The sequence below is a fragment of the Chaetodon trifascialis genome, chromosome 13, assembly GCF_039877785.1.
Source record: "Chaetodon trifascialis isolate fChaTrf1 chromosome 13, fChaTrf1.hap1, whole genome shotgun sequence".
Taxonomy (NCBI): domain Eukaryota; kingdom Metazoa; phylum Chordata; class Actinopteri; order Chaetodontiformes; family Chaetodontidae; genus Chaetodon; species Chaetodon trifascialis.
In genome coordinates, this window is record NC_092068.1 from 13,299,219 (window position 1) to 13,320,903 (window position 21,685).

General features: G+C 44.0%; 1 protein-coding gene across 1 annotated transcript in view; it reads left to right on the top strand.

Moving 5' to 3' along the window:
• The window catches only part of dst (dystonin), a 92,272-nt gene that overhangs the window by 53,901 nt on the left and 16,686 nt on the right, over positions 1 to 21,685 (top strand). The window contains exons 46-74 of the mRNA XM_070977439.1: positions 39 to 162; positions 717 to 925; positions 1,054 to 1,371; positions 2,094 to 2,260; positions 2,363 to 2,519; positions 2,925 to 3,051; positions 3,239 to 3,289; positions 4,141 to 4,376; positions 4,549 to 4,678; positions 5,020 to 5,219; positions 5,329 to 5,827; positions 6,180 to 7,648; positions 14,527 to 14,688; positions 14,825 to 14,995; positions 15,300 to 15,466; positions 16,132 to 16,291; positions 16,483 to 16,809; positions 16,971 to 17,055; positions 17,343 to 17,584; positions 17,703 to 17,909; positions 18,050 to 18,169; positions 18,294 to 18,401; positions 18,483 to 18,701; positions 18,784 to 18,987; positions 19,211 to 19,442; positions 20,201 to 20,427; positions 20,514 to 20,636; positions 20,756 to 20,857; positions 21,456 to 21,557. Coding sequence (XP_070833540.1) covers positions 39 to 162; positions 717 to 925; positions 1,054 to 1,371; positions 2,094 to 2,260; positions 2,363 to 2,519; positions 2,925 to 3,051; positions 3,239 to 3,289; positions 4,141 to 4,376; positions 4,549 to 4,678; positions 5,020 to 5,219; positions 5,329 to 5,827; positions 6,180 to 7,648; positions 14,527 to 14,688; positions 14,825 to 14,995; positions 15,300 to 15,466; positions 16,132 to 16,291; positions 16,483 to 16,809; positions 16,971 to 17,055; positions 17,343 to 17,584; positions 17,703 to 17,909; positions 18,050 to 18,169; positions 18,294 to 18,401; positions 18,483 to 18,701; positions 18,784 to 18,987; positions 19,211 to 19,442; positions 20,201 to 20,427; positions 20,514 to 20,636; positions 20,756 to 20,857; positions 21,456 to 21,557 — 6,645 coding nt within the window. The remainder of the gene's footprint in view (positions 1 to 38; positions 163 to 716; positions 926 to 1,053; positions 1,372 to 2,093; positions 2,261 to 2,362; positions 2,520 to 2,924; positions 3,052 to 3,238; positions 3,290 to 4,140; positions 4,377 to 4,548; positions 4,679 to 5,019; positions 5,220 to 5,328; positions 5,828 to 6,179; positions 7,649 to 14,526; positions 14,689 to 14,824; positions 14,996 to 15,299; positions 15,467 to 16,131; positions 16,292 to 16,482; positions 16,810 to 16,970; positions 17,056 to 17,342; positions 17,585 to 17,702; positions 17,910 to 18,049; positions 18,170 to 18,293; positions 18,402 to 18,482; positions 18,702 to 18,783; positions 18,988 to 19,210; positions 19,443 to 20,200; positions 20,428 to 20,513; positions 20,637 to 20,755; positions 20,858 to 21,455; positions 21,558 to 21,685) is intronic.

Consider the following 21,685-nt stretch of genomic DNA (forward strand, 5'->3'; position numbering starts at 1 on the left):
TTCTTTCCTCTGACCCCTTCGTAATTATTGATCAACAGGCCCTACAAGGTCAGATGACGGGACATCAGACTGCTGTTGACACCCTACGCAAAACAGCAGAGTCTTTGGTAACATCTGAAGGAGACCTGCTGAGCAACTCAGATGAGATCCAGGAGACAGTAGGTGAGCGAAAAAGGACCGTAGGGAACAGATGTTCTACCATACTCATAAAATCTGAGAATTTAAATAATTTGTGTGGCCTATAATTCTGGCCTTGACATATGCAAGTTAAAATATGACAGACATTGAAATAACTGTAAGTATTTCTAAAATATAAAAATAGTATTTGAAAGCTCAAAGTTCATGAATCTCTTAGCCCTGCAAAGTGTTAGCACTGAAACTTGTTACTCTAAGTAGGCAGGTTGTTAAGCAAGCAGATTGTCCATTGGGACCGAGCAAAAATGTAAGCAAACCCAAAGCGTCTACCATTCCTTTTGTAAAATTAACACAAGTTATCAGTGTGAAATATGGCGTCTGGAGTGCCTCATTTGTATTCTTTTTCCCCAATAATTGGTTTCTTGGCTTACGCTTAACAATGCTTTCAATCCTTTGTATTATATATAAACTCATAAATGCCAGATAAGACCCTGCTTTTGTTTGAAATGTTTATCTCTCAATGTGTCCAGTGAGAAGTCTTCGCTTTTAAACATAACCTGATTTGTTTCTGTGTGTCGCAGATGACATAGTTGAGCGCTACGACAACCTGTCCAAGTCCGTAAGCGATCGAAACGAGAAACTGCAGATCACCCTGACTCGCTCCATGAGTGTCCAGGATGGGTTGGATGAGATGATGGGATGGATGGAGGGAGTGGAGGCCAGTGTGAAAGAGAAAGGACAAATTTCCCTGGACTCTGCATCCATTGGAGATATCCTGAGCAAAGAAGTGGTATGTGCTCGAACCAGCCGTTTAGCAGTCCAATAACAATAACTATATAACTGTCGATGGCTGATTTGGTTCATTTTCCCTCTGTTCAGCTCTAAAAACTTTACTGTTGTCCCTCCTGTATTTTTAAGGCATTGGAGCAGGACATAGCAAGTCGCCAGAGCAGCATCTCAGCCATGAAAGCCAAGGTGAAGAAGTTCGTGGAGACGGCGGATCCCTCTGCTGCAGCCCTCCTGCAGTCCAAGATGGACGCTCTCTCCCAGGGCTTCTCTGATGCCTGTGACAAGCACAAGCAGAAAGTTTCCCAGCTGGAGCAGCTGAAGGAAAAGGTGGAACAGTTTGAGAAGGTCGCAGATAAAGTTCAGCAGTTTGTTGTGAAGCGTTCACAAGATCTCCACGAGACCGACGGGCCAGGGAAAACTTTCAGTGAACTGTCTCAGCTAATGCAGGTGAGTACCGTTGGTGTCTGTCAGTGATATGATTGTTTTAAACGATTCTTACAACAGTGATCTTAAACAGGTAATGCTCTGCCTAGACTGTGTGCACGGGTGTGGGCCACTTAATGTCTCTTACTAAGTGGCAGTGACATGTACAATCTGTCACATTATATTTCACATATAAGAAAAAAGACAAGAAAAGCAGAGAGAAGGGAGAGAGAGAGAAGAATATTTGCAGAAATTACCTATCTAATGAATGAAAACATCAGCCTTGCTACTTTCAAAAGTCAAAAGCAAGTATATTTTATATAGAAACACAAGTAAATAACAATATGTAAACATTTTCTTAAGAGAAGAGAAGTAAAATGGATATTTACTTTGCAAACTTTATTGTCCAAAAGATTGGCCGATGAGATTCCATGGCATGTCATGCTCCTAAGGTGTTTTGGGACTTTGTGGACCTGTTTATGGTAAACTCAAGATACAAGTAGTTCATATGATTACACAACTGTGAATGACGAAGGTCCAGAGAGCCCGAAACATCACTATTATCAACAAAATGTGATGCTGAGTGAGAGCATTTTACAGGATCTTCTTTTCTCAAGATTGAAGTGACATTTTCCAACACACCTGCACCTGAGACAGATGTCTCCTTTTGAAAAAGTTATCTTTTTCATTAATTTATTAAAAAATGATGCTATAAAGAATGACTGACTGTTATAATTGCACCGCAGGATACCAAAGCTGAACTGGCTGAACATGCCAGTGATTTGGAGACACTTCAGGCTCTGTCCAAGGAGCTGTCTGAAATAAGCCCGGATGGAAACAAGTCCCAGATCCAGAGCAAGATGGACAATGTCTCAAATGTTTTCAGCACCTTCAAAGACACTGTCAAAGAAAAGTAAGTTGGGACAGCGGAGGGAAGAAGAATGTCTTTGTATTTCCACTTTTGTTGGTATTGTACAGATGGATGTATGATATGACTGATTGTTGTCTGCTGCAGGGAGGAGGAGGTGTCATCCTGTCAGGACCAGCTGGGAGAGTTCAGATCTGCAGCCAGCGCTCTCACCAAGTGGCTGGAGCAGACCAACGAGAAAGTACCTGCGGTTCAGCCAGGCAGCAGTGAGAAAAGTCTGGAGAAGGACCTGCAGATAGTCACTGTGAGTCAGGGCGTAAATAAAAAGTCTAAGTGCACTTAAAGTGCTGGAATCGCAGCAGTGGATGTTATACTTTGCATCTGGCACAGTGCTGGAGTCCATGTGTTTTGCAATAGATAGATGTTTGTTTTAATAGATTATAGTTAAATCCTCCCTAAACTCCCCACAATCCCAACCTACTTTCTCTGCCAGCTAATGATAGGTGGATGATATGTGTTTACATGGGACGGATCTGCGAGTGGAACACTATGTTGTCCAGCAGTGACACTGTTTTTTTCGCAAGATGTGACAGAAAAGATCACAGAAGTCCATCCTGAATCAGTGTGTAAAGCAAACATGACTTTTCTGACTGCTTTCATGTGTTATGAATGCCGTGCTCCTATATCTGTCTGATGCATCTATCATCAGGGATTATTAGATGAATGGACATCCAAAGGCCCCGCTGTCCAAGAGCTGAACAGTAAAGGATCAGCGCTATGCAGCCTCATCACCTTCCTCACATCCCCCGCCAAGACAAAGACTCCCAGCAAGTCAGGTAAACATCAGCATGCTTAACCTCATATGTCTGAATCAGTCAGTGGAATGGGAAGCATGGTGTTGGGATGCAATTTTGTGTACTGTATAATCACTAACCATTCGAGGTCATGGAAGCATCTTTTGCCAACAGTCTCAGACAGTGTGTCCGTCCTTCACACAAGCTTTGTCTTATGTCTTTGCATCAGCTCTTACTAATGGTGGTGGTCCAGGGAGCCATTCCTACCTAACCAATAAAGGTAATCAAGTGCGAATGTTGATGCTGCTGTGGGAATACACTTTTAGTGGTGTGTCGTGTAGGTATTTTGGCTGGTTTTCAAAATGCTGTTATGGCTGTGGTGGCTTTGTGCCAAACAAATAACAACTTTTAAAGCTCACAGTAACAGTATGTTCAGATTATGAGTAATACAGGTATGGGAACAAAGACATAAAGACACATGTAGTTTGTTGTTTCTATAATGCCTGAGTTGAGCCATTAAGCCTCAACCAAACATTGTAACTTAATTGAATTTCAAGGTGGAAACATTTATTCATACACACACACGGGGGGGGGGGGCATTAGCTAGGAGGTAGTATATTTATTGTGTCTGATGCAAGAACATTTTTGTACCTCTCTTACTTTACTAAATAAAAAAAATTAAAATCGAAAAATGGAAAAAGCCAATATTCACATCACACTGACACAGTAAGCAAAATATGAATTTTACACGAAGTTTTTTTCCATTTTTTATTGACATTCAAATTCCAAATTTATTCAAATTAAGGCATTATAGTTCTAAAACAATCATTTTTCCCCTTGTGTAGAAAGTCATTTGTATGTGCCACTCACAAATCTGATTATATGAGTGGTTTTGGCATGAGGCCCATTGCCTGTGATGACTTACTGTAAAGCCTGCAGTCACACTGATCATTTCCACAGTTTGTTCAAAGGGAGTCGGTGATACTTTCCTCGCTCATATTCTGAACATACTGTACCACAAGGCTACTATAATAACAATAACAGTTGTTAACAGTTATCATAAACTCATAATGACACTCTGGCTATGAGCTCCCGGTAACAAAACTTAATAGAATTATGCGATGTCCTCAGAGCTGATGGTCATTCAGCAGAACATGTCATTCGTCAACGAGGGATACACGAGCCTCGGGGAAACGCTGAAGAGTCGAGCAACAGAACTGAGTAGTTCAGTGCAGGAGGTCAAAGAGGCCCGAAAGGAGACGGACGACATGATGACATGGCTGAAGGACATGAAAAAGACTGCAGCTTCTTGGAACAATGAAGCCACGGAGAAAGATTCAGTGAAAACACAGCTTGAACAGCAGAAGGTACACAAGTGTTGTCGCTCGACAAATGGCCTGTTTTAAATGTAATTATGTTCTGAAATTGCATGCAGTCCTTACTCATTCTGCTCTGCTGTGAATGAGATAATCACATGACACTGAAGTTGGAAATCACAGGATTCAGTGATTACTGTGTAATTTGTTTTTATTCTCTCAGGCATTTGAGGATGACATGAAGCAAAAGCAGGAGCAGCTCCAGAAGCTCAGAGAGAAGCTCCTCAACTTGATTAAGGCTCATCCAAACTCCCCCGAGGCAGCAAAATGGAAGCAGATGCTGGCAGAAATAGGTATGCACAAGGTGTTGCCTCCAGATGGCCCTGGGTAGTTTATGTCACTGGGTCTGTCAGAGGTACGGTGAATCCCCCTGATGAAAAATAAACCTCATTACAGCACTGGCCTCTGAGTTAAAGTTAAACTCATCCACCCACCACATTCGTACAGTACATGCTAACAGAATGTGAGCCTGCCTCGGTACCTGCTCTCTGCCTCACCAGTTAAATTAACACATTCGCAGTGCCAAGTCCTGCACAGTAGGAGGTCTGTGAGCAGAACAGTAGGGCAGTGGATAGAAAGGTGCTGTTGTGCTGACTAATGCGGACTGGTGTGATTGTTCTGCCCTCCTGCTCAGATGCTGCTTGGGCAGATATTAGCGGTTCTGTGGAGGAGAGGAAGCAGCACCTGGAACAGTCCAACAAGAACCTGGACATCTTCCAAACAACTGAGCTGCAGCTCGGTCAGTGGCTTTCAGAGAAAGAGCTGATGATGAGTGTCCTTGGACCCCTCTCGATAGACCCCAACATGCTTAAAATGCAGAAGCAACAAGTCCAGGTAAGCATGGCGTTTTTGGGAATAATGTGAAGTTTGTGCATCTCTGAAGAACCATCATTTACTATGGTTTTCTGAAGGGATGTTCATCTTCGCTGATTTTTGCCCTCAGATCCTCCAGAATGAATTCAAGAGCCGTAAACCTCAATATGAGCAACTTGAGGAAGCTGCCTCTGCCATCCTGAGCTCCTCAGGCAACCAGGACCCCTCAAGTGGGAAGTTAGTGAGGGAGCAGCTCGCTGCTGTCACCCAGAAGTGGCAAGGCCTCACAGGACAGCTGGACCAGCGAGACAGCCTCATTGACACAGCCGTGGTGAAGACGGGACAGTTTCAGGAGTTACTGAGAAGTCTCAGTCAGACCGCCACTCAGCTGGAGAGTCAGCTCAACAACCATCAGGGCCACAGCACTCAGCCCGATGCTGTGAAGAAGCAGTTGGAGGATGTGCAGAACATCTCAGGTCAGCTGAGAGAGCAGAGGAAGCAGCTGAAGGAGGCTGAGGCCATCAACGCAGAGCTCACAGCGATGGTGACCGAGGACTATCTCAAAGCAGATTTAGCCAGGCAGCTGGAGAGTGTCAGCAAGCCTTTCAAACAGCTGGAAGAGAAAGCAGGTTGGCCTTTTAACGTAACCTAATAATGTAATGTTGTAAGGCTTGGAGACAAGGCACCGTTCTATTTGTGTTGAGTCACAGTAAAATATATTTATTCTATGACAACGATTTCCCAGCAGGCTAAATTATAATAATCATAATCGCTCTTGTGGAGTTTTCAAACTCTGGTTAAGACTCTTGCCCTTTTTTCTGCTTCTTTTATATTTGACATCTGGTGTAATTAACTGATACCGTCCACTAAATTCTTTCAGAGATGTAGAATGAAAAGTTATCTGTAGCACTGTTCCCAGCTACCTTTTGCTTCTGTTTTTGCTGCATTAAACTCACCAACTGCCACATTTCTCTGTTGCAGCAAAACGGATCGAGCAGCTCAACTCAACCTTTGCCAGCTCTCAGCAGTTCCATCAGACCTCCAAAGACTTCCAGTCATGGCTGGGCGAGAAGCTCCAGGACCAGTCTAAGCCCCAGCCCATCTCTGCCAAGCTGGATGTCCTGCAGCAAACCCTGGAGGAGCACAGTAAACTCCAGAAGGCCCTCAGTGAACACGAGGAAGCTTATAACACAATCATTGGGGAAGGGGACATGCTTGTGCAGAACACTGACGGTGCAGAAAAGCTGGCACTCCAAGGGCAACTTAGTACACTATCTTCCAACTGGGAGGAGGTGAAGAAGAGCTCTGTGGAACAGGCAGACAAACTCCAGACTGCTCTGCAGAGATCTCTGAAGTATCAGGAGCATGCAGAGAAGCTCAGCTCTTGGATTCAGGAGTGTGAAGCAAGCGAGGGCCGAGTCAGACTCACCGCTGATCCGGTTTCTGTGGAGAGCTCCATTTCTCAGGTAAAAGCTCTCCAGAAGGATGTTGACAAGCACAGAGGGATGGTGGAGCAGCTCAACACAGCTGCAGATAGCCTCCTTGAGGTGGCCAACGTGGACACTGAAGCTGTCAAAGAGGAGAAGGCTAGCATTGGCAAAAGAGTAGACAATGTAGTGGAAGGTCTGCAGAGCAAAAGGGAGTCCCTGGAGAAGATCTCGCACACAGTTAAGGAATTCAGTGATGCCTACAAAGAGGCTAAGAGTCAGCTTGAGGGGGCCAAGAAGCAGGTGGATGCCTATGAATCACAGGGAGTGCAGGCACACAGCAACAAGAACCTGACCAACATGAAAGCCCAACATAAGAGTTTAGAGGGAGTGCAGAACCAAGTGGAGCACCTGAAGAGCTTGGCCAAGGACCTTGTGCTTGATGTCCCAGATGCTGATGGAGTGACAGACCTCTTATTGCAGGCCGACAGCATAGAAAAAGACTACAGCAGCCTCAACAAGAAACTAGAGGAGACATGCCAAGTGTTGGAGGGTAAACTGCAGGGTATTGGCCAGTTCCAAAACAGCATCCGTGAGATGTTCACCCGTTTCACAGACCTGGATGATGAACTGGACAGCATGGCTCCTGTGGATCTCGACTTGGCCACTCTTAAAGAACAGCAGGACAGCATTCAGAGCTTTGTGGCTAAGCTGCAAGAGCTGATGGCCAACACGGCAAATGCTGGAGACAGCTGTAAGAAGATGCTAGAGACTGAAACCTCTCCTGACCTGCTGGGCCTGAAGAGAGATCTGGATGCTCTGAGTAAGCAGTGCGGTAAACTTTTGGACAGGGCTAAAGGCAGAGAGACGCAGGTGCAGAGTACTCTCAGCAAACTAGAGGACTTGTACGGTAAACTCCACCAAGCGGAAGATAAACTTCACAGAGCCGTGGCCAAGGAAGCATCCCAGGAGGCAGTCGGCATGGAGACAGACGTCATCAACCAACAGCTGGAGGCTTTTAAGGTATGGCATCCCTAATTAAACATTAATTTGTTGTTTAGGCCTAAAAATGGAATTCCATTTAATTAATTTTGTTAGTTAGTAAGCGATGATTTGGATTCACAGCTTCGCAGCAGCAGTTACTCTGATTTAATGCTGATAGCTTGCTCCTGTTGCATTTGCACCTTGTTTGTTTCATGCTCTCGGGGTATTGGTTTGAGTTGCTACAGTAGTAACACACTGAGTCGTGTTTAGTTTACCTGGTAGAGTAATGAGCAACCCCCTGCACCAGTCCTGCCTTCTAATATGATACATTCAGCGCCGGCATTCATTTCTTACCATTTTGTGTGTGTGTAGTTGTAATTATCACTGCCCAAACATATTCAGATTCCAATTATAAAAGCCTTAGCATGCATCCACTTTGTTATTTTAGAAATGAGCTGGATATTTAATGTTTGTCATTTGTTCAAATGTGGTCTATTGATTATAGATATTTTGTTGATTTGTTGAGTTGATTAATCTCCTGATTATTTTCATAAATAATTAACATTCGGCCTATATAACATCAGGGTTTATCATTATCTTTTTTTCTTTTTAATCCAAAGTTTGTGACCAGTGTGACAAATATCCACTTTGGTATTGAACCAAACACCTCTTACAACAAATGCTATTTTTGTTGTTAGTATGAATCAATCTCGTCTAAAGCTGTATGCTAAAAGCTATGTTCTCCCCTTTGTTTCATATATACTTCAACATGTTAATATTGCTCACATTATACAAACTTACAGTGAGTGTTTTACATGCAGTCTATCCATGAAAGCTTGCACTGGGGCAGATTACCAGCAGGCTCTTCACTTCACTTGCTACATTCGTGGAATCCTCTGGGGACTGCTGGTTCATTAAGGGCATCTGGTGTTAACAAAAGAGTTGCAGCCCATATGCAGTGATGATGCAGGAGGGATGGACCGTCACAGCCAGGTGGTCGCCAGCAGGGCGTCACTTGATTCAATGGTCCTGATAATGAAGCTGGGCCTGCATCCTGATCTCCTAACATTGATATTGTTGTTCTTTTATGTCTGAGCCTTCACAGCCTGATGCTCTAAACTTAGGGTAGCCTGGTGTTAATTTGGCCATTCTGACACAGGCACCAGTTGGTAAAGTGATGGTTAGCGATCATTAAAATGAAGCCTTACAGTAGTTAGTGCTGGGCTGAGCATCCATTAAGGCTTGCCTACCAGTTTATTCAGTCACTCTGATTATATATCGTTCAAAAAGCAAAATGCAGCCTGTTAATTTAGATAAACTAGCTGCTATGTAATTCTGCCTTCATGGTTTTCACAACATGTGCATCCATCTGCATTTCTGAAAACGCTGACTAAAGGATGGTAACAATGAAAACTCATCTATGCACTCTAGTAGTAGGTGGCATAGCTGGTGCAAAGAAGCTCAAATGCACAGCTTCCTAATTGTCCTAATGGTCTGTTTTCAATTGCTCTGGCTCTCCATATTGTCTATAAAATCACGAAGGCCTTTGTTGGTATCAGTGAGGGATTAAACAAGGGGTAGCCATTAGCAAGATTTACAGACAGATGCAAAATATTTTAAAAGCCTGTAAATTCCTGTGGAGTTTTCCAAAAGAGGATTAACCCATATTTAGAGGTGAAATTACGAAACGTTTCTTCATTTATAGTATTAGATAGTATTACACTAAAACAATGTAAACAGCCGGGTATAGACAACTGACACAGATCTGTCCTAAAATGTAGGTCAAGGGATTTTTTTTTTTTTTTTTTTCCCCAATTAAGGGGGTGCTGTGCTCATGTAGGAGGACTACATCCAAACCTCCAGTTGAGGTACAGGAAAAAAACTGGGTAGCAGGAGTGGGGGGTGTCAGTCTGGTTTAAAGTCCTCGCTGGGAAACTATTAAAGAAGTGATTGATTCAAATTGTTGCTGAGCAGCGTTGTCATGGAGCCTGTTTTCACCCCCTCTTTGTCTTGTCACCAGTCTGGGTTGAGAGGGCATATATATATACGGTCTCAGCTGCCAATGGAAAATCCCCTTTGTGCTCATTTGTACCAAGACTACGGCGAAGCAGTAGTGGAACTTGAGTTATTTCTTTACTTAGTTGCAGCATGAAAACATGAGGTGATTGTGTCATATTCTGTTTTCTATTCAGTGGATCAGGCTCTTGTTACTTTAGGTAAGTGGGCTTTATTGGCAGCTGGTGAGAAAGAAATAAACAGACAAAGACAGCACTTGGATTCGTCTCTTTCATCTGCTGTTACCATTTTAGGTCAAGTTTTGAAAGAGACACGCCTGACTTCATGTGTTTACGCTTGTTTTTCCTGTGAGATCTGTTGGAGCTGGACTGAGGGAGCCCTGGTGTATGTATATCTTTACGTGTACCTTACAGGGCAGCTCCAGTGACTCAACACCACTGGGGGTTGGCGTGGGTGTCTTTTCTGGCTGTTCAGACATTACATCATCTCACAATTCATAAAGGGATTTCTACCAACTGAATCACTCTGTAGCTAACCCAGTTCAATGAAGTTGATGAGGGCAAAAAGTGTCATTGTGCTGCTGAGTCACTGCCACATCGTGATGATACTCTGCTCTTAAAGTGAAACATGAAACTTCTACAGGCCAGTTGCAAAGTGAAGCGAGTGCACATTGTTAGCTGTGAGGCGATTATGTTGAGTTTTCTATTCATCAGAGGTTTCTGGTCTTTGTTTCCCATGCAGACCTGCCTACAGTGCATCTGCAGAGTTAAAGCTGAACCTGAGCAGAGCTCTGTACATGCCCGCAACACATTTGTGATAATGGTGTGAAAATCCATTAATAAGCAGTTGAGTGTTGTTTCAGAGCTCAGGTTCCTCAGTTGATCAGCTGACTTCACCTTTGTTATAGTAAATGCAGTATTGTCAGCCTGCATGATTCGCTATATAGCAACTGAGTCTCAACAAGTGATTGGCCTCCTATTACAGTAAACTACACAGACATTAGAGAACAATTTTTACTTCTTTTTTTTTTTTTTTTTACATCAAACCATTTATTGAATAATAAAAATCAGCCTCATGCAGACAAGTCCAGGAAGCTCTCCTCCAAGTTTTACTGCATTTTATTCAAAGTTACAGCTCAGCACAAATAAAAAAAACCCATCTGATTTAAAGATAATATTATTTAGCACTGGCGACATTTAATAATGCTCAGGTGTCTTCCACATAGAAAGCACACATTTGTCCTCCTCCAGTTGCAGTCGCGCTGTCATAGAAACTCCTCTGTGCATCATTGTTTGGAGAGGCTGATGAGAGGTGCAGTTGTGTAAAAGCACTCTTCAGTTGTTTGACCTCAGAACGTGTCCTCTTTTCAACCTTCAGCTTTTGGTCTGTGCTTAAATGAAATGCGGCGCTCACAATTCATGTTAAGTTCACAAAGTATCAAAGTTAGATGGGACAGTGGGGACAAAAGGACCTGCAGCAGCCAGAAAAGGATGAGAGGAATAAATTCTATTCGTACATTCAAAAGCGTAAATATTTGAAAAGTATGCGTGTTTCAGTGGCGGAACATCCTTTTTTAAAGTCCCACTAGATCTTAACAGCTTATTCATCTCTGCCAGCGTCCTCTTTCCGTCTCCTCTCATGCGTGCGGGAGTGGACAAAGAAGTTGGGATTGTTCAGCTCCTCACCGAGCTACTGTGGCGTAGACAATCCAGGAAACCAAAATAAATTCCTTTCATTATCTCCTCTATCCGTCTGTCTTCTTCTACCTCGGTCACTGGACATAAAAAGCGCCTTCATGCACTTGGCAGAGCTGTCGGTGTTAAATTACCTGGGACCTGTGCCTCCCTCAGCATTCCACAGTAATTAAGAATATCTGCAGGGTCCACAGCAACCGTCCACGAGGAGAAAAAAGAGGGCAAAGAGAGAAAAAAGGAAAAATGTGTGTCTATTTCAGCACATTGTGATGTCATCATGGTGAGAGCTGCTGCTGCTGCTGCTGCTGCTGGTCTAGGGTTTTTTTTTGTGAAGTAAAAAAAGCTGGTTTGTATCACCTCCCCTCCCCATTCCCTCAGTCACTGAAAGAAAAAAAAAAGTGAGTGATTGTGTCAGGATGCAGAAGATGGCTTAGAAGTGAAGTCATATGGGCCATGCTGACATAAGGGGGAATTAGAAAGGGGAAAAAAAGGGTCATGTGTCCACCAATCAACATGTGCCGGAGCGGCTCGGAGCACAAATGGAGTTGTGGCAGATGTTGTCTGAATAATGAGCGGGGGCGGGGCATGAAACCCTCTGCCAGGAGGGTGTCTGTCATTGCAAGGGAGCGATGAGAGAGAGAGGGCAGGCTTTTTTGTTTATCCAGGAGTACCAGCTCTCCTCAGAGCTGCCCGTGGTTTTTGGTAGAGCCTGCTGGATTTGTCTATGGATACTTTCACTTTGCACTGAAGATTTTCCTTTAGCTCGCAAGGATGCTGCGAGGATCAGGGGAAAGGAAGCACTTTGGACGGGAGGAACAGTGATTAAGTTTTGGCAACGCGGCGAGAAGAGCTGAGAGGAATACGTTTGAGATAGATGACTGTATTGAAAGAGTGGATTTTCATTCCTAATACAGAGTATGAAGCTGCTATACAGTCCTAGCATTTGTTTGGCATTTTTTATATTGTTTGGCATATTTGTATTTGTAAAGCCTTTATTTTTTTAATCCAGATCAACTTACTTGTGTCTGTAATTTAAAACAAATCTCCATGAGCAATTGTAGATTTTATTTTGAAAAATCAGCAGAAATGTTTAGTATTTATTTGTTAACTTCTCATTTGAGAGAAGAGAAAATGGCACACAGTTGCTCCTCACTTTGTGCTCATTCTTAAACTACTCAGTGTGCACTAAAGCAACCTATACCTCAAAGGATTTCACTACATCCTTAATCGTTTCTTTGTTGTGAGTAGTGTCAATTGTTTTAACATGGGCAAACCGCTGAGCAGACCAGATTGCCTCAGACAAAACCCTTCCTGTGTGGGGAAGGGGGAGGAGGAGGACTTGAACATTGATGACTGCTATGTGCCCCAGAGGTCCATTTATGACACCGTCCGGCTCAATGAGCAGATAGGCTCGGGCTCCAAAGGCAGCCTTTCCTCCCGGCACTTCACAGGCACCCTGCCGTACACTCACCGCACGTTAGACCTCAGCAGCCTGTGTGGAAATGGAGCTCTCTCCACTTCCAGCTCATTTGAGCTCCGGACCCGCAAACCTGCCATGCTGGACGAGCGTGTGGTCTTTGATGGGCTTAAACTTAATGGGCACATAATCAGGGCAACTGATACGGTCCTGCCCAAGTCACGTCTCCAGGGAGGAGAGAAGAAGGATCACCCACATCATCGACGGTCATGGCGGACATTTGCACCCACTAATTTGGGAGAGTATGCGAGCCGCAGTGGAACCTTGTGCTCCGGGAGTGCTGAGAGGCCGGGGTTGATCAATGGCAGGAGAGGGCAGAGTATGACCAGCTCGCTGACGTCCGAAGAGGACTCAGGTCTGTACAGCCCTACTGTGGAGAGGGAGCGACATGCTTATAGATCCCACATAAGAGCAGGTCCTGGTACAAGGAGCCTCTCGTCTTCAGAGGCGATGCATATGTCTGGGGACCTGAGGACTGGGCGATCGCTGAGCTCGGGGCAGGAGGAGTTCCCCTTCTCACCTGTGAGGGACAGCCGGTCTCTTTACCACAGTAGCAGCTTGGTCCAGGAGCCGCGACAAACGGGATCTGGTGCGGTGGATGTAAATGAAAAGGATACCCTCAGCAATGGAGAGTACAAATACTCCACAGGGAGGTTATCCTTAGGGTCAGCCTCCAGGACTCAAAAAGAAAGCTCTGGTTGGCGTTCCAGGACTTTAACAGACTATGATGAGCTGTCCACTGCTGAGCTCTTAGAGGACGTGTCATCTCAAGATGACTGTGAGTTGGTTAGTGTGGTGGTGACACAGCCTGAGACGTACGGAAACTCTGTAACTCTACCCACAGAGAGCCACCAGCCAACAAAACCATGTACTGTACAGCGAGGAGCGTCCAAATACAACATGGAGGAGCTGGAGGAGTTTCTGCAATCAGTGGAGGCCTGTCTGCCCAAGAGTTTTCAGACATTCCAGCACGCAGGAGAGCATGAGATAGAGGCCTTACTGAATGCCATCGCTGCGTGTCCTGAAATGGACCCGATGGGTTTTTTCTCCCCACAGGTGCCCAGAAATATCCTCTTCCTTCACTTCCGAGTTTTGCTCATAAGCTTTCACTAGATGATTCACCTCTTTAGATGACTTTCTCCTGGAGGCTGAACTGGGGTTTTTCTTACATTTCCTGTTTCATGATCAGTGAAATGGGTTTTGCTCACTAGTTCAGCCTGGAAGTCTGTCTGTCCGTGTGATTGTGCACAGCTGTGCTTGAGCTGTTTGCTGCTGACTGGTTACAGAGTTGTTTATGACAGCCGGATTGTTAATGCTAAACCGGAGGTGAGGTCATGGCAATAATGTCTCTGGATCTGGGATAACTTCTGGCATCATTTTGGACTTTATTCTATTAAATAAATAATAAATGTTGCCTTTCTGATATGTTTCAGAGAACAGATTTGTGTGAAGCTCAATAATAGAAAATGATTTTCAGAAGAGTCATGACAGGAGGCAATATTGTATTTAAACTCAGTGTAAAAGGGCAGTTGTTCAGACTGAATCAAATATTTAATTTGGACTATTTCCCAAAACAAAATCTAATGAAAACAACGATATCATTGACATCTCTGGTCTTTACATGTGGAACAGTAATCCAGCATGTTTAATGAACCTCCAAAAAAGACTGATTACATTGTAATTTGAGCACTTTTACAATATTTACTCTGATTGGTCCCATTCGTCTTTAGGCCTTCCAGAAAGAGGACATTGATCCATTGCAGACGCAGTTTCAAGACATCAACTCCCTCGGCCAGGGCTTGATCCAAACCGCTGCTAAAGGCACCAGCACCAAGAAGCTTGAGGATGACTTGGAGGAAGTCAACACAAAGTGGAATACCCTCAATAAAAAGGTTATTTGTTTCATGCTGCCGGCTTTGCTGGTTGATCGCTGCTTTTCAGTTGTGGTCATTAGTGAGAGATATTAGCAGTGTGATGACGATTTGGCCTTAAACCAGGTGACATATATGTTTACCATGTGGTCTGCAGATTGCTGAGCGTTCAGCCCAGTTGCACGAAGCCCTGCTGCATTGTGGGAGGTTCCAGGATGCACTGGAATCACTGCTCAGCTGGTTGACTGACACAGAGGAGCTCGTGGCCAATCAGAAGCCTCCATCTGCAGAGTTCAAAGTGGTCAAGGCACAGATACAAGAGCAGAAAGTAAGCCAGAATCACGTGGTACCAACACATAAACACATACTGTAAAAACACACCGTAAAACACACCAGCAGTTCTATTTTAAACTTTCCACTTCAACACCAGAAAATGCACATTATGACTTTGCCATTCATCTTATTTAATTGACACCCATTGTTAAACATGAGTGTGGTGCACAAAGCCTTCAGTTTAATGGACACTTAATTTGTGCCTGTTAGATTTACTGTTTTTCACCAGCAAGCAATGCTCGTGGTTATAGCACGTTAAAGGGGCCCAATAACTCTCCTCCTTTGTTTGCCTTTGACAGCTTTTACAGAGACTGCTGGATGACCGAAAGCCAACAGTGGAGCTGATAAAAAAAGAGGGAGGGAAGGTTGCAGAACTGGCAGAGTCTGTGGATAAGGAGAAGGTTGCAAAAGAGATCGAATGCCTGGGGCAGAGGTGGGACGCTCTGCTCAAGAAGGCTGAAAACAGGTCTGTATAAACACCTGTAATGTTAAACGTCGCTCTGAATGCAGCACTTCAGTACGCTTTTGAATTAAATCTTGTGAGTGGAAAGTTTGCCTAAGATTTAAAGCATAATTTTCCCCTTACAATGAATTTCACTTATGAAGACTATCACATTCCTAAATTCACTGTCAATTCATTTTACTCATAAATCACCTTATTAAAGGAATATTTCAATGTAGGAAACACACTTATTCACTCTTTTGCCAAGAATAAGATGAGAAGATTGATACCACTGACACAGTAAATATGAGGCAGGCAGCTGGTTAGCTTAGCTTAGCACAAAAACTGGAAACAGTTTCTTTTCCCCTGTTTGCAGTGTGTGCCACATATGTTAAGTGTTGTGATTTTTTATTTTTAGTTTTACCTAATTTGGTGTTTTTTCTGGGTTTGGATCCTATTTAAAACTTAAAGAATGTCAACCCCCCCAAATTCACTCTCCTCCAGCAGACGATTACTCCTCTCAGCTCAAGGTCAAAGCAGGGCTGTAAAACATTATTTATGTGTCGCTGACATTTCCCAATAACACATATTTTTAATAGGTCTGGTTGAAATAAACTTGCCTGTCAATGTGTCCATTTCTCTCCTTTACTCCTAATCCACTGCTGTTATTATCTGCATAAATGAATCAGGCACAAGCAACTAGAGAGCATCTTAGTGGTCACTCAGCAGTTCCATGAAACGCTGGAGCCCCTGAGCGAGTGGCTCGGAGCCACAGAGAAACACCTAATCAACTCCGAACCCATCGGCACTGAGACGTCTAAGCTGGAAGACCAGATCTCTCAGCATAAGGTAATAACCATCGTCTTACATCATCACCATCTCACAATCAGTTATGTTCAGTTTGCTTGTCACTTTAAGTTTGCGCTCTTCTTTATTTCCCATTCCGTTTTTCATTAAATTTCTTTCATATTTTTGTTTTATGTGTGTGTGTTTTGTTTGTGTCCCATCTCCTTGGTTTGCTTCCCACCCCCTGTGGTCAGGCCTTAGAGGAGGAGATAATGAATCACAGTAAAGACCTGTTTCAGGCTGTGAGTCTGGGTCAGATGCTCAGAACTGTGAGCTCAGTGGACGATAAGGAGTTTGTTCAGGCCAAGCTGGACGCCACCCAGGCCAGTTACATAGAGCTCCAAGAGCGATGCAGGAGGAAAGCCGAGATGCTGCAGCAAGCTCTGGCAAATGCCCAGGTGTTTGGAGAGGACGAGGTGGCCCTCATGAACTGGCTCAACGAGGTGCACACGAGGCTGAGCGAAGTGTCTGTGGAGGACTACAATATAGATGTTCTTGAAAAGCAGCTGGCAGAACAACGGGTACACACTCCTCCTCAGGCCAATCATGATTTTGTCCTTTCATTTAAGTCGCATCAGTCATGTTTCAGTTGATTTTAGTGATTTGTGTGTCAGTCGTCGTTTGCAGTGACAAGTTTCCTGTCACGCTTAATGACTTTCTAAGCTTGTGTTTTCCTTTTTAGGCACTACAAAGTGATATTGAGCTGAGGAAGAAGAACGTTGACCAAGCCATCTCTAATGGGATGGAGCTTCTCAAGCAAACAACAGGCACGTGTGACTTTATGACTGCCACAGTTCATACAGTTCAATCTCAGCAAATCCTACCGGATTTAGGGAGCAGTTCAACAGTCAGAAAGTCTTTTTTCAGAATCATAAATGACAAAATTAAAGCAGTAGCAGTGCCCCATCTGCCATCTTATTGAAAGAAATAGTTGCTGCTAACATGAATATGCTCTATGGTCGGCCAAGCTAGCAGCATACTGCACTTCTCTAAACTACAGCAGAGATACAAAACTCCCTGAATTAATATATGATCATGTCTGTTCTGTTTATAGGTGATGAGGTGATTGTCATCCAAGGCAAACTGGACGGGATAAAGACAAAGTACGCTGAGATCAACACCATGAGCGACACTGTTTTGAAGAAAGTGGAGCAGGTTTTGAGTCTCTCTACCAGGCTGCAGACTACCCACGAGGACCTGAGCTCCTGGCTTGAGAATGTGGAGTCTGAGACCAGAGTGTTTGCTGCTCAGGAGCCAGTGGGCGAGCAGCTCCTTCATGCACAAAGCAGGCTGAGGGTATTTTTTCCCAAACAAAATAAATACCAAATGTAATCTTGAACATAAAATTCCTCTCAGTGAGATGACTCATTACGCTTACGTCGGAGTCTTCTGTGCGTCATGTAATCTTGTTCAGGCCATGCTGAAGGAGACCAAAGACCAAAAACCCGTGATGGACAAGCTGAATGAGTTGAGCAGCTCTCTCCTGGATCTGATCCCCTGGCACACTCGCGAGGGACTGGACAAGCTGGTGACTGAGGATAATGAACGGTACAGAGCCATCTGCGACTCCGTCACCCAGCAGGTCGACCAGATCAACGCTGATATACTCAAGTCACAGCAGGTAAACCAGAGACATTGATAAGCAGCTTTTTCTCACTTGGCCTGTCTGTCTCTTTCTTTTTATTGTTCCTCTTGTACATTAATATCTGTTATGAGCTGAAACGTTTTCAGCAGCAGAAAGTGATTTTTGCCTGTTTTTAGTTTGAACAGGCTGCAGACGCTGAGCTCTCCTGGCTGACTGATGCTGAGAGGAAGTTGCTGTCGATGGGTGAGATCAGGCTGGAGCAGGACCAAACCACAGCCCAGCTCCAAGCACAGAAGGTTAGCCTTTCATACTGCGCGTGTGTGTGTGTGTGTGGATAGACGCAGGCCTCCATTGAAACAAAGTACAGTAAACACAGCGGTTTGTTTTGTAACGTCCAAACTCGTTCCGCCGGTTTTCCAGATCTTCTCCATGGACATCATGAGACACAAAGATGCTGTGGATGATATTGTGAAAACAGGAAAGGCCATCATGAACAGCAAAAACCCAGAGGAGAAGGAAGTCTTGAAGGTGAAAAGAATTTATTTGCCATTTTCATATTATTCATTAAGAATATGCATCTAAGTTAAAGCATCTTTTGGTTTTCATCAGGCCAAGACCCAGACTCTCCTGGAGAAGTATGGTACGGTCAGTCAGCTGAACTCGGAGCGCTGCCTGCAGCTGGAGCGAGCCCAGTCTCTGGCCAGTCAGTTCTGGGAGACCTACGAGGAGATGTGGCCATGGCTCCAAGAAACCTTGAGCACCTTCAGCAAGCTGCCTCCCCCTGCCATCGAGAACGACACGCTCAGGCAGCAGCAAGAGGAGCTCAGGGTAAGGAGCCGACTGACGCAGACGTTCAGCACCACACTTTTATTCAAGTAATGAAAAACTTAACGTGTCACATCCTCTCCAGCAAATGCGAGAGCTGATTGCCGAGCACAAGCCCCACATTGACAAGATGAATAAGACCGGGCCTCAGTTACTTGAGCTCAGCCCAGTGGAGGGAGAGGCCATCAGAGAGAAGTACACAACTGCAGACCAGCTGTACACCAAACTCAAGGCTGATGTCAAGCAGAGAGCTGCGACTCTGGACGAGGCCATCTCCAAATCCACCCAGGTGAGTGATTTATCTCATTCATTACTAGTTATTTTCTTGATTCATCAATTAATTGTTTAGTCTATGAAATGTCAGAAAATACTAAAAAATGTCACTGTTACAGAGAGCCCAAGCTGGCAACTTCAAATATCTTGTTTTATATTATTTACAATTATATACCGATAACATGGATTTGCTGCTTTTATTTAAAATATAAATACAAACTTCCCTCGTTCTCCACCAGTTCCACGATAAAATTGACCCGATGTTGGAATCCCTGCAACGGATCGCTGAACGCCTGCGCCAGCCACCATCCATCTCAGTGGAGGTGGACAAGATCAAGGAGCAGATTACAGAAAATAAGGCTGTATCTGTGGATTTGGAGAAACTGCAGCCCTCGTATGAGACACTGCGGCAGCGAGGCGAGGAGATGATTGCGCGATCTGAGGGAGCGGACAAGGACATATCTGCCAAAGGTATGGTATATATGAAACCATCTTATTTGTTTAATTTAAAGGTTTTCCCTTTCTTTGTTATTTAGCTGAATCCTGTGAGGACGGTTGTATCATAATAGGGCTTTGGGATAATTCTAAGGCCTTGACCACACATATACACATACTTTGAAATGGATATTTTCCCCCTTTGAGGAGGAGATGACATCGTTGTTTCCCAAATACTCCAATGTGTACACACGGGTACACAGAAAACTAAGTTATGAAAAATCTGCATTGCAGAAGGTGGTTTAGAAAAACCTAAAATGCTGCCTATGTGCGAATTAGAGGCCCAAACACAGAGGAAAGTATTTGTTTTGAAAAATATCCGTATATGTGAGCTCAAGGCCAAAGAGCCAATAAAACAATCTGCATAATAAACGGTCAACAGTAGGAAAGATATCCTATAATTCCTCCCCAATCAAAACATGTGTAATCATTCTTAAACTCCTTGGCTTCAGCTCAGAGTTTGAATATTGGCAAAGTTTTTGTTCACTGGGCTCAGAAGCTTTCCTCCAGGTGTGACTTTAATGGGAAAGCCATTCTTTTTTTTAGGTTCAAGGAAACATCAGAACACTAGACAGAGCCCAAACAGCTTGTTATTAAACCTGTAATGTGTGAGATGTGTTCTCCAGCACACGCAGCCGAGGAACACATGCGCGTATGTGCGATCTTCTGTTTGTATTCCACATTCAAGTCATTTATTCTACATTAATTGTCGTTGTCACTTGTGGTTTTTCAAGCCGTACAAGACAAACTGGACCAAATGGTGTTCCTCTGGAGCGACATCCAGGCGTTAGTGGAGGAGCGGGAGGCGAAGCTGCTGGATGTGATGGACCTGGCAGACAAGTTCTGGTGCGACCACTGCGCCCTCATCGTCACCATCAAAGACAGCCAGGACCTGCTGAGAGAGCTGGAGGAGCCCGGAGTCGACCCTTCGGTCGTCAAACAGCAGCAGGAGTTTGTGGAGGTCAGACAGAGGATGGAGTTACTGAATGAACCAGTGGAAAATGAAAGTGATGATTTCTGAAACTTCACTGCTTTTTATTCCAAAAGGGATTTAAGGAGGAGATCGATGGGCTGCAGGAAGAGCTGGATGTGGTTCAGAACCAGGGTGCAGAGCTCATGACTGCCTGCGGGGAACCTGATAAACCTGTGATAAAGAAAAGCATTGATGAGGTAACAGATTAAAACCACCTCTACGCAGACATATTATTTCTTCTTCACCTTCTCGTAGTCCGTGCTGTTTTCTTTGCCTGCTTGTGGCTTGAGGTGAAGCACTCGTTTCATTTTTCCAGGTGAATTCAGCGTGGGAAAACCTGAATAAGACCTGGAAGGAGAGAGTAGACAGACTGGAAGAAGCCATGCAGGCTGCTGTGCAGTTTCAGGATGGCCTACAGGTGCTTTAATCATTGCCTCATCAAATAATCCTCTGAACACAGTTACTTTGTGGTGAGGTTGTTCCTAAACCAACCCCAGATCCTTACTCATACAACAGATATTAACATCACTGTTATTTTGTGTTTGTCTTTATTGTGTAGCTAATAATAGGATATACTTGTTCATTGAGATATACTGTATGTATGTGTTTGAAAGTTAAACACACACAGTGATCCAGCCGGTTTTTAAAGCCTTGAGATGAAACCACAGATTACAGTGCTTTTTTATTACACTTGATTGAAGTAATACAACATTTTATGAGGGACCATTTTTAGACAATAAACACCAACCACAGCACTTTTCTTTATTTGGCTCAAACATGTATTAAGTCCTCTACACTGCTGCTTTAATTTGACTAACTTTAAGGATCATGTTTGCGCTCCTTTAAGATGATAATATTTAAGTTCAGGGGTTGTGTTTCATTTTGTTTACCTCGTTTGTCTCCGGTGTAGATTTCCTCCAGACCAACTGTAATGTAACACTAAATGTTAAACATGACTCCCTGTGCGCTAAGCTTTGCTTTCTCTCGCTAACAATGGTTTCCCACCTCACACACAGGGTATGTTCGACTGGGTGGATATTCTGGAGAGCAAACTGGATTCAATGTCACCTGTAGGCACAGACCTGGAAACTGTCAAGCAGCAGATCGTCGAGCTCAAGGTACAGTCTTGCGTTTGTGCTTAAATATACAACAGCAGAATATTCTTACACGCTGAAAACACGATGATTCACGACTGCGCTGGTTTATCTCTGTACTCCTTGAACTTAACTGCAGTAGTCGCTGTCAT